The sequence below is a fragment of the Ornithorhynchus anatinus genome, chromosome 2, assembly GCF_004115215.2.
Source record: "Ornithorhynchus anatinus isolate Pmale09 chromosome 2, mOrnAna1.pri.v4, whole genome shotgun sequence".
In the NCBI taxonomy this organism is placed as follows: domain Eukaryota; kingdom Metazoa; phylum Chordata; class Mammalia; order Monotremata; family Ornithorhynchidae; genus Ornithorhynchus; species Ornithorhynchus anatinus.
The window spans coordinates 18,645,866-18,661,199 of NC_041729.1; the positions used below are offsets into that span (position 1 = coordinate 18,645,866).

At 49.2% G+C, this 15,334-nt stretch overlaps 1 protein-coding gene across 7 annotated transcripts in view; it reads left to right on the top strand.

Annotated features, from left to right (window-relative positions):
• Nucleotides 1-15,334, top strand: part of CAMKK2 (calcium/calmodulin dependent protein kinase kinase 2) — a 50,745-nt gene that overhangs the window by 29,780 nt on the left and 5,631 nt on the right. For 2 of the 7 annotated variants that reach the window (XM_029058806.1, XM_007658829.3), the window contains exons 7-16: nucleotides 276-312; nucleotides 4,263-4,284; nucleotides 5,416-5,504; nucleotides 6,108-6,307; nucleotides 6,416-6,469; nucleotides 8,091-8,164; nucleotides 8,295-8,382; nucleotides 10,523-10,651; nucleotides 13,911-14,011; nucleotides 14,797-14,833. In XM_029058806.1, coding sequence (XP_028914639.1) covers nucleotides 276-312; nucleotides 4,263-4,284; nucleotides 5,416-5,504; nucleotides 6,108-6,307; nucleotides 6,416-6,469; nucleotides 8,091-8,164; nucleotides 8,295-8,382; nucleotides 10,523-10,651; nucleotides 13,911-14,011; nucleotides 14,797-14,833 — 831 coding nt within the window. The remainder of the gene's footprint in view (nucleotides 1-275; nucleotides 313-4,262; nucleotides 4,285-5,415; nucleotides 5,505-6,107; nucleotides 6,308-6,415; nucleotides 6,470-8,090; nucleotides 8,165-8,294; nucleotides 8,383-10,522; nucleotides 10,652-13,910; nucleotides 14,012-14,796; nucleotides 14,834-15,334) is intronic. The other 5 variants (XM_029058810.2, XM_029058809.2, XM_029058811.2 and 2 more) reach the window with 3 other exon arrangements.

Consider the following 15,334-nt stretch of genomic DNA (forward strand, 5'->3'; position numbering starts at 1 on the left):
GGGCTCTCCTGATTCTGTAACTATTGGAGGTTCTGCCTGGTGTCTCTTTGCCAAATGGCCCCCCTGAGATTTGGAAATTGAAATGTCAGATCTGAAGTCCCAGGTGTTCTTGCTTCATCCCTTTTTTCAGTTGATAAGATAGAGATTTGAAAGTGCAGACATTGTGCTGGGAAATAAAGTCAAATAGAAAACGTCAGAGCTTGTGGAGCCCTTGCTTTTGTACGGAATCCTCCTTAACTCCCCCATCTTCTCCCTTCTCTTCTGCTTATTAACAGGTCCTGGATGACCCGAGTGAGGACCATCTGTACATGGGTAGGCAAACTTGTGTGTTCCCTTCTGCCCGCCAAACAGTACCAGTTGGAGCCAAGTGGCCATTTCCTCTGCGTTTGCTTAAGATAGTCTCCTCCCCTGCCACACCACCTGGCATCTCTTGGCATTTTCCCCAGTCCTTCTCTAACTCTCACCCAGGCCTGCAGAGAGAGGGTAGGCAGGCTGGCCAGTCCCCAGAAGAACCGAGGTTCTAGAAGGGGGGTTGTGACTCTCGGCTAGCCAAGTCTTGCTGATGTTTGTGGGATTAGACAAGAGGAAGACATTGAGCTATAGAGATATAGATGTGTTAAGCTATAGAATTTGAGAGTACTTTGGCTACTCCAACAAGCTCCTTGGGAGCTTTGGACTTAAGAAGACAGTGATCCTGTCCTCGGGTAATATGCAGTCTAAGGTGGGGAAGATGAAATCGGCTAAGAGATGCAAAAGAAATAAGATAGTCTGAACCCTCTTTGATCCACAGGACCGGTGATCTTAACTGAGTTAATCAGCTAATTAATTAGCCTGGTTAATGGAAAAAAAATTCAGAAAAAGAAACATTAGAGAAGCACTTATCCACTTATGTCTGATTTTTTTCCCAACTAGCCTCAGTTCATTCAGGGTCTACCTAGCTGCTTTTGAGTGCAGATTATAGTAGAAACGAAAGACACAGTCCCTACCCTAGAGGAGTTTGTAATCTAATAGAGAGATAATAGATAAACTCCTTTTGTGCATGTACATGACAGGATGAGATACACAAATGTTGACCCATGTTAATGAGAGTTGACAGGATCGATAGGGTAGTAGTTAGTGAAAAGACAGTTACGTGCCAAATCCTGATGTAACGGACAGGATTTTACCATTGTTTAAAGGTACCTGTAATATGGGGATTTAAAATTTGGCATTCTCTCATGACTTATTTAACAGTTTGTTCCTGGAGAATAGATTTGTTTAAGCAAACAAAAGAGCATTCTCTTGCTCAGTGATTTTTGAGTTGGGAATTTCAAAAAGCAGCTCTTTAAAATTAAGACCTAAAATAACTAGGAAGCAAGAGTTGCAGCTCTCCACGTGATTTCCAGACTGATCAGGGAAGGCTGTTTTGAAGTCCTTTGGATTCTCGACTTACCACCTTTCCATGTGCCTTCCCATATGAGGCAGCCATTTGCACACAAAAGCAGGTCTAGAAGCAGTGTGGTCTGGTAGATAAAACTCGGGTTTTAGAGTCAGAAGGACCTGGGTTCTAATCCCGGCTCCATGACTTGTCTGCTGTATGACCTTTGACAAGTCACTTTACTCATCTGTGCCTCAGTTCCCTCATCTGTAAAATGGGGGTTAAGTAAAATAGGAGTTAAGACTGCGAGTCCCATGTGGGACGTGGGCTGAATCCAACCTGATTACCTTTTATCTACTCCATTGCCCAACCTGATTACCTTTTATCTACTCCAGTGCCTAGAACAATGTCTGACAGATAGTAAGTGCTTAACAAATACCATTAAAAAAAAAAAGGGCAGGTAGGCCAAGCAGCGTGCTGTCCTAACTTGGATCTGCCTAATTATTGTTGATGGAATTTAGGAGTTGAAGCCTAAAGAGGGTAGTTGAATTGTTTTGCCCTGACTCACACTGGCAAGGCCTCTGACATTTTGCGCAGACCTACTGGCTGGAGCTCAGGCCACTTGTTGGCAGTGATTTGAGGTCACTGAAGGCAAAAAAACACTGTGTTTTTCTAGTGTGCACAGAGCCCCAACCCTGGGATCTCCTACAGCATCAGAGTTTGTAGTTGACGTTAAGTATGATTGCCTTGGTGAAGAGGGAACCAAGTTAAATTAGGGATATTTTCAAGTTCAATGCGGCAGGATTGGACAGATACTTTTATCTGCCCAAGCGACTCTTCCACTTGCCTGCAGTGTGACCTTGGGCAAGTCAATTGCCTGGGTCTCAGTTTCTTCACGTGCAGAATGAGGCTTAAATACCTGTTCTTCATCTCCCTTAGACTGTGAGCCCCACGTGGGGGCAGTGACTGTGTCCAATCTGGTTATAATAACTGTCGTATTTAAGTGATTAGTATGTGCTAAACCTTGTAATAATAATGATGGTATTTAAGTGCTTACTATGTGCCAGGCATTGTACTTAGCACTGGGATGGATACAAGCAGATTGAGTTGGACACAGTCCCTATCCCATGTCGGGCTCATGGTCTCAATCCCCATTTTACAGATGAGGTAGCTGAATCACAGAGAAGTGAAGTGACTTGCCCAAGGTCACATTCTAGACAAGTGGCGGAGCTGGGATTAGAACCTATGACTTCAACTCCCAGGCCCGACCTCTATCCAATACACCATGCTGCTTCTTAGCACTGCATTGTACTAAGACCTGGGATACATGAAATGAAATGGAGTTTACAGTTTAAAGAGGAGGGAAATCAGGTATTTAATACCCATTTTACAAATGAGGGAACTGAGGCACAGAGAAGTTAAGTGACTTACCCGAGGTCACCACAGCAGGCACATAAGTAGCGGAACTGGGATTAGAACCCAGGTCTCCTTACTCCTAGTCTTGTGCTCTTTCTGCTAGCCATGCTGCTTCTCAGGGCACGGTGCTTCTCTTGCATCTACCCCTGTGCTTAAAGCAGCACTATGTTAGCAATTAGAAAATGCTTAATAAGTGTCCCAATTATTATTACTGTTATTGTCTGCGTGGAAAGGCCTTGCTAGCAGCTGTTTTCAGTCTAGTGAGAAATTTTTGTGGTGTCTCTTGGGGAGGAGTCCTAGATGGGTTGGGTGATGTGTAGCAGCATCAATAGCAACCAAATTTAGTGGCTGCTCTATGGAGATGCATTAGACTCTTGGGGAATGAATATACAGACATAAAAGGCTACAAATGGGTCTCAGGGAACTAGCGGGGAAGAGAAAGAGAGACATCATTAAGAGTGAGAGAGGAGACCCAATAATAAACACAAGTGGAGAGTAAATCAATAACTAATGAGCAGAAATATCCATCTGTGTTGAGATGACTGAGGGACTATCATGACCAGTTTGGGTGGGTGGATTAATCAGGGAATACCTCCTGGAGGTGGTGACTCTCTAGAGACCTGATTTGATGAAGCTGAGGAAGGGGAAGGGAATGAACAGTGGGTTGTAGGCTGGAAAACTAGTGGTAGATGGCAGTTAGGAGGTTTCCTTGGGAGAAGTGTGATCACTCAGTGGTAGTCATTGAGCACTCTGTACTAAGCGCTTGGGAGAGTATAATGCAACAGAGTTGTGGAAACGTTCCCTGCCCACAGGGGAGCTTGATCTTTAGGGAACATTCATTTTTGTTCCCAGATTAACTTTGCACCCACAGAGAGGTGGCAATCTTCCTGGGGATGGATCTTTTGAGGATTCTTAAAGATGTTCCCTCTGCCTGGAGGTCTCTGACCCAAGTCAGTGTAGCAGCCTGGAGCTTTTGAGCAATAGAGCCCTGGGGGGCGGGGGGAAGGGTGTAGGGTGCCGAGCGTGAAAGTAGGCCTCTCTCTATGCTGAGCCTGGACTTGGGGTAAAGGGACATTGAGCCTAAGAGGAGTTCATGTTTAAACCTCTTTGACTCATCCACCTTCCTCTCCCTGCCCCCTCCACCCGCCACATCCCCATCAGAATTCCCGTTCACCAAGTGATCAGGCAGTGGCTGATCCACATCCTGTCCTGCATCCAGCTGCTGACTAGCTCAGGAACTGGTCATGACCCTGCAAAACCTTCAGAAGAATGTGTTGCTGTTTTATTTCACGAGGCCCCGTGCCAGTTGGTGAACGCTGCAGCCTCCCCTACCCACCTGCCCTGATCTCCCAGCTCCCTGTTGTTGTCTTATTTGTTTTTTTCAGCTAGATTTCTCGCTCTCCCCCCCCCCCAACAGTTTTGGTCTTTGTCAGAGGGGCTTTGGAATGTTTCCAATGCCCAATTAACCTCCTTTTCTCTTTCCTTGCAGTATTTGAGCTGGTGAACCAAGGGTAAGTGTCACAACCCGGCAGAGAGCCATACTTGTGCTAGGTGACCAGTCCATGAGTTTGTAGTATTTATTTTTATTCAAGCAGAGCTCTCTAGGAAGGGGAAAAGTATACTATAACTCAGCCGTGCAAGTGAACCCAGGTCACAGGTCCACAGCCTGAGGGATGTGGGCCATAGAAAAATAAGAATTTGACCCGAAAAGGGAATTCTGATTGCTAGGCCTCTCCACCAGGCTCATGATGATCCTGCCACCTGATCCCTTCTGGGTCATAGACATGGGGAAGGGGCGAAATACTACTGGGAGTATAGAAATAGAGGAATGTTTTTTGGTTTGGAAAATATTTGTGTCTAGTAGGTCCAGAATATGTCTGCTGAAAGCTACAGTATGTTTTCTGGGGGGTGTTTAAGTGTCTGTTTATTATTGTATTCTCCCAAGCTTTTAGTACAGTACTCTGCATTCAGTAAGCTCTCAGTAAATTCGACTGACTAACTGATCTTGGCATTATGGCAGAAGCAGGTATGCCGTATTGCACACCAAAGAGCATAAGGTTAGGAGAAGGAAACTCTGAAGTTAATTTCTTCCCACCTGAGAACTAGTCTCTCTTGTTCCTTCGGCTGAGTTTGGACAGCATACCTCTCTTCCAATGCCATTCCCAGCTTGTTCTCACTGTTGATACTCTTGCTCTCTTTCCTGTCCCAATCATTCACTCATATTTATTAAATGCTTACTCCATGCATAGCAGTGTGCTAAGTGCTTGGGAGAGTACAGTAGAATTAGTAACCATGCTCCTTACTCTTAAGGAGCCTACAGTCTGGCAAGGGAGACAGACCTAAAATAAATTTCAGGTAGGAGAAAGCGATAGTCTTTATTAGATATGTTCCTAAGCACAATTGTGGCAATATGAATACGTAAGCGTTTTGGTGACATGGAAGTACTGAGGTGACTTGTGGGGATTAGGATGTGGAAATGAGAGATTAATCAAGGAAGGACTTCTGGAGAAGGTATGATTTTCAGAACTGCTTTGTCAATCGATGGTATTGTTCAGAGAAACTGTCGTGTTCTGCAGATGCTTATTCTCAAATCCAGCCTGGATGCGTGTTTCTTATTTAATGTCTTTGTGTGGGTGTTTCAGGCCTGTGATGGAAGTCCCCACTGTCAAACCCCTGACTGAAGACCAGGCCCGCTTTTACTTCCAGGATCTGATCAAAGGCATTGAGTACCGTAAGCCAACCTTGCAAATTGCCACTAGTCTGAAACAAGGAGTTAGATATGTTGGTCAGGTTGAAAAGAATGCTGAATCCATTCATTATGCTCCCACTATCCCTCCTGAAAGAGGAGGGACAGGTAGTCTGGGAAAGGAATTATATGGGCTGCAAGATGTTGAACTTTGCTTATAAAGCTGGAGTAAACACCTCACGCCCCACTGCCCAGAAGGAGAAAGAAATACTTTCAGCCATTCCTTTGGACCAAAAGGGGCAGGAAAGGTATCTCCCAAACGCATTCAGATCCCCAAAGGGATTGGGTGGGACTGGGCCTGCCCCCAAGTGTCCTGAGAATGTGATGGTGAACCGATAGCACCTGTGTCTTTGGATGTTTCCAAATCTCAGAAATATGTGACCCCTCCTGTCTCTCAGAGCTCTTGTGTTCCCAGGAGGATCAGAGAAAGCTGAAGGGACATAGGGTGCTGGGAGAGGTCTGGTCCAAGAGGAGGCGACCACTGGGTCAATTCCTCCCGTTTTCTGAGGAGTGATTGTGAGTGTGGGGTCTCTCACTCACCCTTCTCCACCTCGGAATTCTCCCCGTGTGGCCTTTGCTTCTTTTCAGTTCATTACCAAAAGATCATCCACCGGGACATCAAGCCTTCCAACCTCTTGGTGGGAGAGGACGGCCATGTGAAAATTGCTGACTTTGGTGTGAGCAACGAGTTCAAGGGTGCAGACGCCCTTCTCACCAACACCGTGGGCACCCCTGCCTTCATGGCCCCGGAGACGCTATCGGAAACCCGGAAAATCTTCTCTGGGAAGGTAGTGAGGCCTGTGGGACTGGAAATGCCATGTTTCTCTGTTTTCCGAGAGATCAAGAATTCCGGGTCGCTGTCTCACCTGCACTGAAGGGGTCTCTTCTCCTTGCAGGCTCTGGATGTCTGGGCAATGGGAGTGACGCTGTACTGCTTTGTCTTCGGCCAGGTAATGGAATGGGCACCTTTGCCTTGGTCACCGGGGAGTGACACTTTGGGGTTTACTGTATTTACTGCTTTACGGGGAAGTAGCGTGGCCTAATGGAAAGAGCACACGCCTGGGAGTGAGAGTACCTGGGTTCTAATCCCAGCTCCACTATCATCTGTGTGACCTTGGGCAAGTCACTTCACTTCTCTGTGCCTCAGTTACCTTGTGTAAAATGGGGATGCAATACTTGATTTCTCATTTACTGAGACTGTAAGTCCCATGTGGGACAAGGACTCTGTCCAACCTGATTATCTCGTATCTGCCCTAGCACTTAGTACAGTGCCTGGTACAGAGTAAGTGCCTAACAAGTACTGTTTAAAAAAAAAAAAAAAAGGTCACCATTTCAGGCTTGTTTCTTTGAGACTGGGAGATGGAAAGTTTGACTTTAAAGGATCGTGTGAGCCTTCCCTTTCTCCCAACATCTCCTTCCTCTAGAGCTTAAAAGGTTAGATTGGAGAGGGCTGCTAGTTTAAGAACTTTAACCATCTTTTCTAAAGAGGAGTAAATGTGGGAGTAATCCTGGGAGTGGGAGGCAGGAGTCCTGAGTTCTACTCCAAGCTCCACTACTTGCCTTGAGCAAGTTGCTTCACTTCTTTTACTGTAGTTTCCTCATCTGTAAAATGGGGATTAAGTACTCATTCTCCCTTCCTCACAGACTGTGAGTCTCATGTGGGACAGGGACTGTGTCCAGTTGAATTATCTTGTCTCTACTCCAGTGCATGGCACATAAATGCTTAACAGATACAATTATTATTATGATTATTGGTATGCATTTAACCAGTATTATTATTATTACCACTGTTCTTCAGAGGATAGACCTGCCTGGTGATAGAGGATGGATGAGATCAGTTTTTCCCAACTTCTTTTTTGGGGACACATCGTAACTTTTATGCCCACATGAACCTTCCCCAACCCACCACACACCCTCTTCCCTTCATATCCCACCAGAAGCCGTGGGAGCAAGGATATAGAGCCTGTTCAGCCTCTGTCCCTGTGGTTTGTCAAGTTCCCCAATCCAGATGGAACCAAGTTTGTTTTCACAGGGCATCTTCAGCAAAATTAAAGTTAGGGGTGGTACGTGGCAGGGTTTCCGAAGCTTTTGAGATCCTCCCTGGCTTTTCAGTATTAGAGTTCTACTTTCTTAAGAGCAGGTCAGGGTTTCTCTTTCTCTCTGGACAAATGGAGAAACTGAGGCCGTGGGGGGTGACTCCAGGTCTCATACAGACTTCTGGGACATTTGGGGCAAACTGCTCATCTTTTTGCCAGGGCCTTAGATTTCTCATTTGGGAAGTGGGGAAAAGGATCCCAGCCACTAGGACCTGCTAGAAGGGGTATGGAGTGCCTCCCACCCCAAAATAAAATAAAAATAAACCCAAACCAAAAAAGCTGAGACCCTAATTCCCAGGCTCTTCAGAGGAGGAGATAATAATAATTGAGATATTTCTTAAGCACTTACTCTATGCCAAGCACTGTGCTAGATGCAAGATAATTAGGTTGGACACAATCCCTGTCCCTCATAGTCTGAGGGAGATTGCATGTCCGGAGATAGCTGTCTCACTGACCTTTCCTCTTTGGCCCCCAGTGTCCCTTCATGGATGAGCGGATCTTGTGTTTACACAGTAAAATCAAGAGCCAAACCTTGGAGTTTCCAGACCAGTGAGTACCAGCCGTCCCGCTCCTACTCCTTGCCAGTTCAGGTGGGCCCAGTTCAGCCCCATTAGCACAGGCAGTCAGGCCCCACCTTTTCCTCCCGATCCCCTGACAATGACGTGTTTCCTCTTTGCAGGCCGGACATTGCTGAGGATTTAAAGGATCTCATCACTCGCATGCTGGATAAAAACCCTGAGTCCCGGGTCCTCGTTCCTGAAATCAAGGTACCAGCATGGCGTGGGGACAATGGCTGGCCCGTGTCCCGCGTGCTGCTTGAGTCTTGCTCGGCTCAGCCTGCCCCTCCAGGCCCAGGGCTCTGCTTCTCCCTCCACAACTTGCTCTTGGCTCCAGGGAGCAGAGCTGCTTGACTTCCTCTCCATTCTGGGCCGGAATAAGGGAAGCTTTGCAAAGGGTGGGGGTTTCCGTGGAGAAGCTGCTGCAGATCCATTGCCCTGAGCTGGACTCCTCCATGGTCCCCTGAACAGTGAAGGGGGAGAGTCAGAAACAGAGCGGACACTTGGCTATTTTCCCACATTGGCCTGGGGTCCATTGCCCCCAAACTTGTTACTCTCCGCGTGTGCTGGCATCCCGGACGTGAGGTTGGGGAGGTCTTACTGCCACCACAAGAGAGCCGAGTCACACTCATCAGAAAAAAGTGAATGCAATCCATCAATGGTATTTATTGAGCACTTACTTGTGCAGAGCACTGTACTAAGCAGTTAGGAGAGTACAGTATGACAGGTGGTGAACATGTCTCCTGCCTGTGACGAGTTTACAGTCCAGAAAGAGGCAGTGAACTTTTGCGATCCTTCCTGACTGATTGGATTGTGTAGATCATCTTTTCATTCATCATCTTGCACACCCAGGAGGGGGGTCCCCTCTATGCATCTCTGACGCCTTCTTCCAATGTGAAGGGTGGGTAATAATAATGATAATAATTATAGTATTTGTTAAGCACTTACTGTGTGCCAGGCACTATACTAAGCGCTGGAGTGAATACAAGCTAATTGGGTAAAAGAAGCCTTCCTGAGGAAGGCTCTAGTAAAGGGGCTAACACAGAGAAAAGACTTTCCCTTCACTGTCATCTCATCCACACATCAGCCTGAGCCTGACCCCTGGCTCTGAGGCAGACTAGGTGTCATTACTGACCAGCCCTCTAGCTCCAGTGAATTGGTGGTATTTATTGTGCGCTTACTCTGTGCAGAGCACTGTACTAAGTGCTTGGGAGAGTACATTATAAGAGTTGGTGGACTCTTTCCCTGCCTACAATGAGTTTACCAGTCTAGAGAGGGGGACAGACATTAATATAAATTAAATTATGGATGTGAACATAAGAGCTATGGGGCTGAGGGAGCGGTGAATAAAAGGTGCAAGTCCTAATGTGAGGGCAGCACAGAAGGGAGTGGGAGAAGAAGAAATTACGTTTTCCCTTCCTTTCAGGGAACCCCCGAATTGGCTCAGAATCCCAAAGTGACCACAGTACCAGATCCCTGACCCCAAGAACATTAGCCCCACCCTCCAGCTGGGCTTGCCTAGTGGCTACTTCCTGGCCAGTGCACTTTTCTCAGCCTCATGGGGGTTGGTTCTGGGTGGGCAGCACTGTCAAAAACCCCCAGTTCATCCTGAAGACTGACACAGTCTAACACAGTGGTTTCAGCTTACCTCCTACCTTCCCTGAGCTTCTGCAGTTGACTGTGTTGATGGCAAGCTGAGCAGGGAGTTCTGCTCCCTCTCACATCTGGTTAGCCAAGAAGCTGAGGAGAAAGAACCTTTGCTCACTGAAATAAAACAGGTTTGGAACCTGCAGAGACAACTCCGAAAGAACCGCAAGAGGGGCAGCAGATTTCCCAAAGGGATGGGGGGGGGGACCACAGGCAATGGCCTGACGTAAGAGAGGTAGGACACCTGTGTTGGTCTGCTGGTAAACTCAGTTGACTCGCTCCCACTTTCTCCATGAAATGGAGGGGCCCCACCTCCCCATTCTCCCTGCCGCCTTCTGCCAGGACTGAGTTGAAGAAGGGCCCTGGATCAACACAGCATCCCTAATCTTTCTCCTCCATTATGATAATAAAAGTTGTGCCTGGGGGATGGATTTAGAAATGGATCTGTGAGGGGTCTGTTGTGTGGTGGTTTGCCTCTCTCCCACCCATCTTTCCTTCCTTTCTTTCCTTCGTTATACTTTGTCATTCATTTGCCTAGCTTCTCTGTTTGCATGCGTGCAGGCATGCATGGCTGTGGGGCTGTGTCCACCTCCTCCTGCTCCCCCCGCATGGCCCATCCGTCCATCCAGCTGGCTAGCCATCCATGTGGCTTTTCGTTCTCCGTGCACCACGCTTGCCCCTGACACAGTGTTGTTCATTGAAGCTGCACCCCTGGGTCACCAAGCATGGGGCAGAGCCGCTGCCGACGGAGGATGAGAACTGCACCCTGGTGGAGGTGACCGAAGAGGAGGTGGAGAACTCGGTTAAACACATCCCCAGCCTGGCGACCGTGGTAAGGCCAGCCGAGCCAAGTGAAGCAGCGGCCCAGCCGGGACCAGGCCTGGAGCCGATGACCGGGGCCTAGGGGGCCAGTAGGCAGGAAGGGTGATTGGGCAACCTCGCCCTTGGTTTCCATCCTACGCTTCTGCAGCCAGGTTGTTGGGTGATCCATGACAAAGCTCTTTCTACCTAAGCAAATTGACTGGAAAATTCCAAACTAGAAAAATAGGCTTTGGCTGTAATTATTCAGCTATTCCAAAGAATATTTTTGAGCCTGAGTTATCTGGATAATCTGCAATGGCAGACCCAGCCTGTGCCTCAGTCTTCTCCGAAGAAAGAGACAGATCACAGCCTAGGGAACGGATTTAATGTTTTGAGTGTGTTGAGGGCAGAAAGGATGGAAGGAGTTAGATCCGTTGGGGGAGGGTGGGGCAGAGAGCAGCATATTGAGCACGAGGCGACGTGAGCTGTGGACCTCTCCCGATAAGGACTTGGATCTGGGGCCTCATCCTTCTCCCTCAGTCCTTCCCCTGAGCCCCTCTCATCCCACTTCCACCGTTTTGGGTTACTGTTCCATAACAATCAGGCGAAAACATTGGCTACTCTTGGAGTTTACCATCTGAAAGGAGTGAAGAGGCTCCCATCTTGCCGCCGTCAAGAGGCAGAGAGAAGAAACAGTGCCATTTCCCATATTGCCAATGGACCTGAAACCTTTTGCAATTGGTGGCAGAAGACTTAAGGGCCAGGAGCCCTTAAGGGTTTAGGCCCAGCCCATGGAAGAGGGCACTCTGATGCGATGGTCAGTCTCTCCGGGCAGCTGTCCAGACCGGGGGCTTGATGCCTTTGAACCCAGCTGCCCTACCAGACCACCAAGTTAGTTCTGAGCCTGAGCCCCAGCTGGCTAAGGGAGGGAAATGGAACTCGATGGCAATACTCCCTCCCCACCCCTGGGTCAGGGTCTCAGAACTCTGCCGATTGTGCCCTCTGCCCCTTGGCCCAGCTCCAAGGCTGCTCCCTTTTCTCTAGGCTTGGGAAGACCATCAGCCCCGATCTTCTTATGCTTGGCTAGGGAGCCCTCTGCCTCTGGTACTCCACTGGCTGATGTTCAGAGTGACCAGAAGCCAGGGCTTTCCTCCTCCCTGCCTGTTGGTTGGACGCTGGGGCCCTGACCCGCAGTGGATGCCAGCTTGCAGGAAGAGAGAGTGTGCTCCCTCTTCTCTGGCCCAGGTGCTTGTGCCCTCCAAGCATTAGGAGCCAGTGGGTGGTGAGAAAACGGGGTCGAACTGGTCGGAAGTCTGAGCGTGTGGGCCCGCTCTTGGCCAGCTGGGCTCTCTGACAACTTCTCTCCCCCGCTCCCGCTGCCCCCTCAGATCCGCTGCCGGTATTGCTCTAGCTCAGCTTTGCACATTGCTCATTCACTTGCTCTCTCTCACTTCCTTTGTGTGAGGAATTCATTAGCAACCTCCTCTCTCTTCCTGCCTCTCAGTGACCTCTGCATGCGGGTCACTGTGGAACACACCCGTGTTCTCATTCTCCTCCATCCCTGCGGTTCTGGGGAAAGCTTCCTGGCTGCCCATTTTAGGACTCGGGTGGCTCTTCCTTCCCCTGCCCCATCTGCTTGGTTCCCAGAGTGGTGCCTGAGGAGCAGGCTGGAGGGAACGTAGGAGAAGCCCGGCCAGACAGGCCGAGAGGTGTTTGTGGATGCTTTGCTGCTGATCCCAAGCGTTGTCTCCCTGCCCCTCCTGACTTCTGGTTCAGCAAGGACCAAGAAAAGTAGATTTGGTCCCTGTCCCTTTTACTCCCATCCCCTTCACTTCTGGTTGTTTGTCATTATTCCACCAGCAGCTAGGCCATACTGGAAGCAGTGTTGTGCAGTGGAAAGAGCATGGATCTGGGAGTCAGATCACCTAGGTTCTAATCCCAGCTCTGCCATCTGTCTGCTTTGTGATCTTGGGCAAGTCACCTCAGTTCTCTGTGCCTCATTGACCTCATCTATAAAATGGGGATTAATACCATGAGCCTCATGTGGGACATGGACCGTGTCCAACCCAATGATCTATCTGTCCCAACTCTTAGTTCAAAGGTGACTGTACTATGTACTCTTTGCCTGGCATATAGTAAGTGCTTAACAAATACTATTGTTTTAAAAAAAGTCCCTTCCCTTTGGAAAGCGCGGGAACTTTCAGAGTTGAAGACCCCCCCCCAAAGCAACCACAAATCTGGGGTTTTTCTAAGTATTGGTGGGAGTGGAGGGAAGAAAGGCCTGGGATGTTATGATTCCAGGGTCTTACTGAAGGTCCCACTTGGGAGAAAGCTGTGTCCCAATCCCAGAAATGGTTTCAAGTGAAGGAGGCTGGCCACCCCTTTCAGCTGCTCTGGTTTCAGTGTTGGGCTAGGGCCTGGGAGCCTTGCAAGGCTACTCAGGTGACCACACTTTCTACTAAGATTAGGGCCTGGATCTTCAGGGGAGAGAAAGGGGACAAATCCAGCAGGTGGGCACAGGATGGCCTGGGGAAGAGAAAGGCACACCAATTGGCTGTTCCTTATATATTAGGTTAGCAGAGGTGACTTCTTTGAGGATTAAAGACATGCTTGCCCTTCCTTTGTAACACCTCCAGTGTTTAGGACCAGCTTCTGCACAAACAGGCACTAATTAGCAGCATGGGCTGCTAATTGGCTTTGTAGGCCATGGTTGAATCCAGTCTCCTTCCATTCATTCAGTAGTATTAATTGAGCGCTTACCATGTGCAGAGCACTGGACTAAGTGCTTGGAATGTACAATTTGGCAACAGATAATCAAGAAGATAGATACCTCATAAACAAAATAAATAGGGTAATATATACAAATAAGCACAGTGCTGAGGGGAAGAGCGGGGGGCGGGGCGGGAGGAGGGGAAGGAAGGGGGAGCAGAGGGAAGGGGGGACTTAGTCTGGGAAGACCTCCTGGGGGAGGTGAGCTCTACCTCCCACTCCACACCCTAGAGTTGCAGATGCCTGATAGCAGGAGCCCCTTCCTGCCCCTTCCTCTCCCTCCCTGTCCCAACCTGAATCTGAACCACACCATCTTGGCTACTGAGAGCTTTTCTTCCAAGGCTTCTTGCATTGCCAGAAGCTGAACTCGAGTGGCCTTGAACAGGAGTTTTCCTCACCTGATCAAGAGGGGGCCCGGCAGGCGTGAGGAGTGGGGTTGGCCCCCAGAAGTTGCTGCCCCTGTTTCTTCAGAGGCCTAAGCTTAGGAGTCACTAACTTCCACTTGTCCCTTTGCTCCCTAGATCCTGGTGAAGACGATGATCCGCAAGCGCTCCTTTGGGAATCCGTTTGAGGGCAGTCGGCGGGAAGAGCGCTCCCTGTCTGCCCCCGTAAACCTACTCCTGTAAGTGGCGGCATCTTTCTTTCTCCTTCCCTTCCCTTCCTTTCATTCTTCACGCTCATACCCTCGCTCTCTGGGAGACTGGGAGGCAGACTACACTGGGCTGATCCAGGGAGAATTCCTACTGGTCCTGCTATCTAGCCAGTCACCTGCATTTGCTAGCCCAGTCCTGTTCAGGGTGTGGCCAAATTGGAGAGGCCCTGACCAAATCGGGGCCCCAGAAATAACAGGGTATAGCAAAACCCCTTGGAGAAACTGGTCAATCTCTTAGCGGTGGATGAGACTCTTAGGTCCTGGTCCCAGTTTAATCATTTACTGACTTGCTGGGTGACTGAGCAATATCAATGGTATTTATTAAGCATCTGGTATGTGCAGGGCACAGTACTATATGCTTCGGAGGGCACAGAGTAACAGAGTTGGATGTGTTCCCTGCCTAGAATGATCTTACAATCTAGAGAGTTTACAGGGATTATGGTTTAGATATCATTTTCCTCAGTCTCCCATCTGTAAAGGGATGATGGGAAACAGTGCAGAAAGCAAAAGGGTTGGAAAGGTGAAGGAACAGCTCTGAAGTCCAGCCCAGGGAGCTCCTCTGGGAAGTGTGTGGTGATCAAAGGCGATCCTGTTGACCCTTTCACAGCTCGTGTTTACGTCGTTTGTTTTTCCTTTGAAGATGATCCATCCCGGAAGGCGGTGGGGGGGAAGGGGGCAGGGATTGTGGGGTGTCCTCTCCAACGACTAGATCCCTTCTCACTTCCCTTTCCCTTTCCTCCCTCCCATAATTCCAGAAGCAAACAAACAGGGGAATGTTTTCGGGAGCCCAAGGTAAAGCTGGCGCTGCCTGCCCGTGCCCCGCCTCTGCCTGTGCATCTGCTCTGTGGGAGTCGTCTTGGCAGCGCAGTGCTGGGGAAGGGTGGGGGTGAGGGGGGCACACGGAGGGACCGGGGGAGGAGGGAGTGGGGAGAGGCTGCCAAGCATGGGGTCTGTGATGCCAGATAACCACTTGGGCCTCCACGGGCACCGCGGGCTGCCTACTCCCTTCAAACCGTATTTCCTTTCCCTGGGGACCACCCAGAGGGAAAACAGCAGTGTCCTGGAGTCTGGTCTTGGCGGCCACCCAAGAAATCAGACCTGGGTCCATCATTTGCTGAAGCCAAGCATGGGATGTCGAAAGCCACTTCTTTCACCCCAAGAGTCAAGGCTAGGGCCAAGAAGACTCCACGCACACGAGACAATTGCACACTTAAAACCCAACAGCTCAGGGCAGCCGTGACGGAAGTAGGAGGGGCTCAGAGGGGCTCAGAGGGTTTGGTGGCAGAAAGCTGT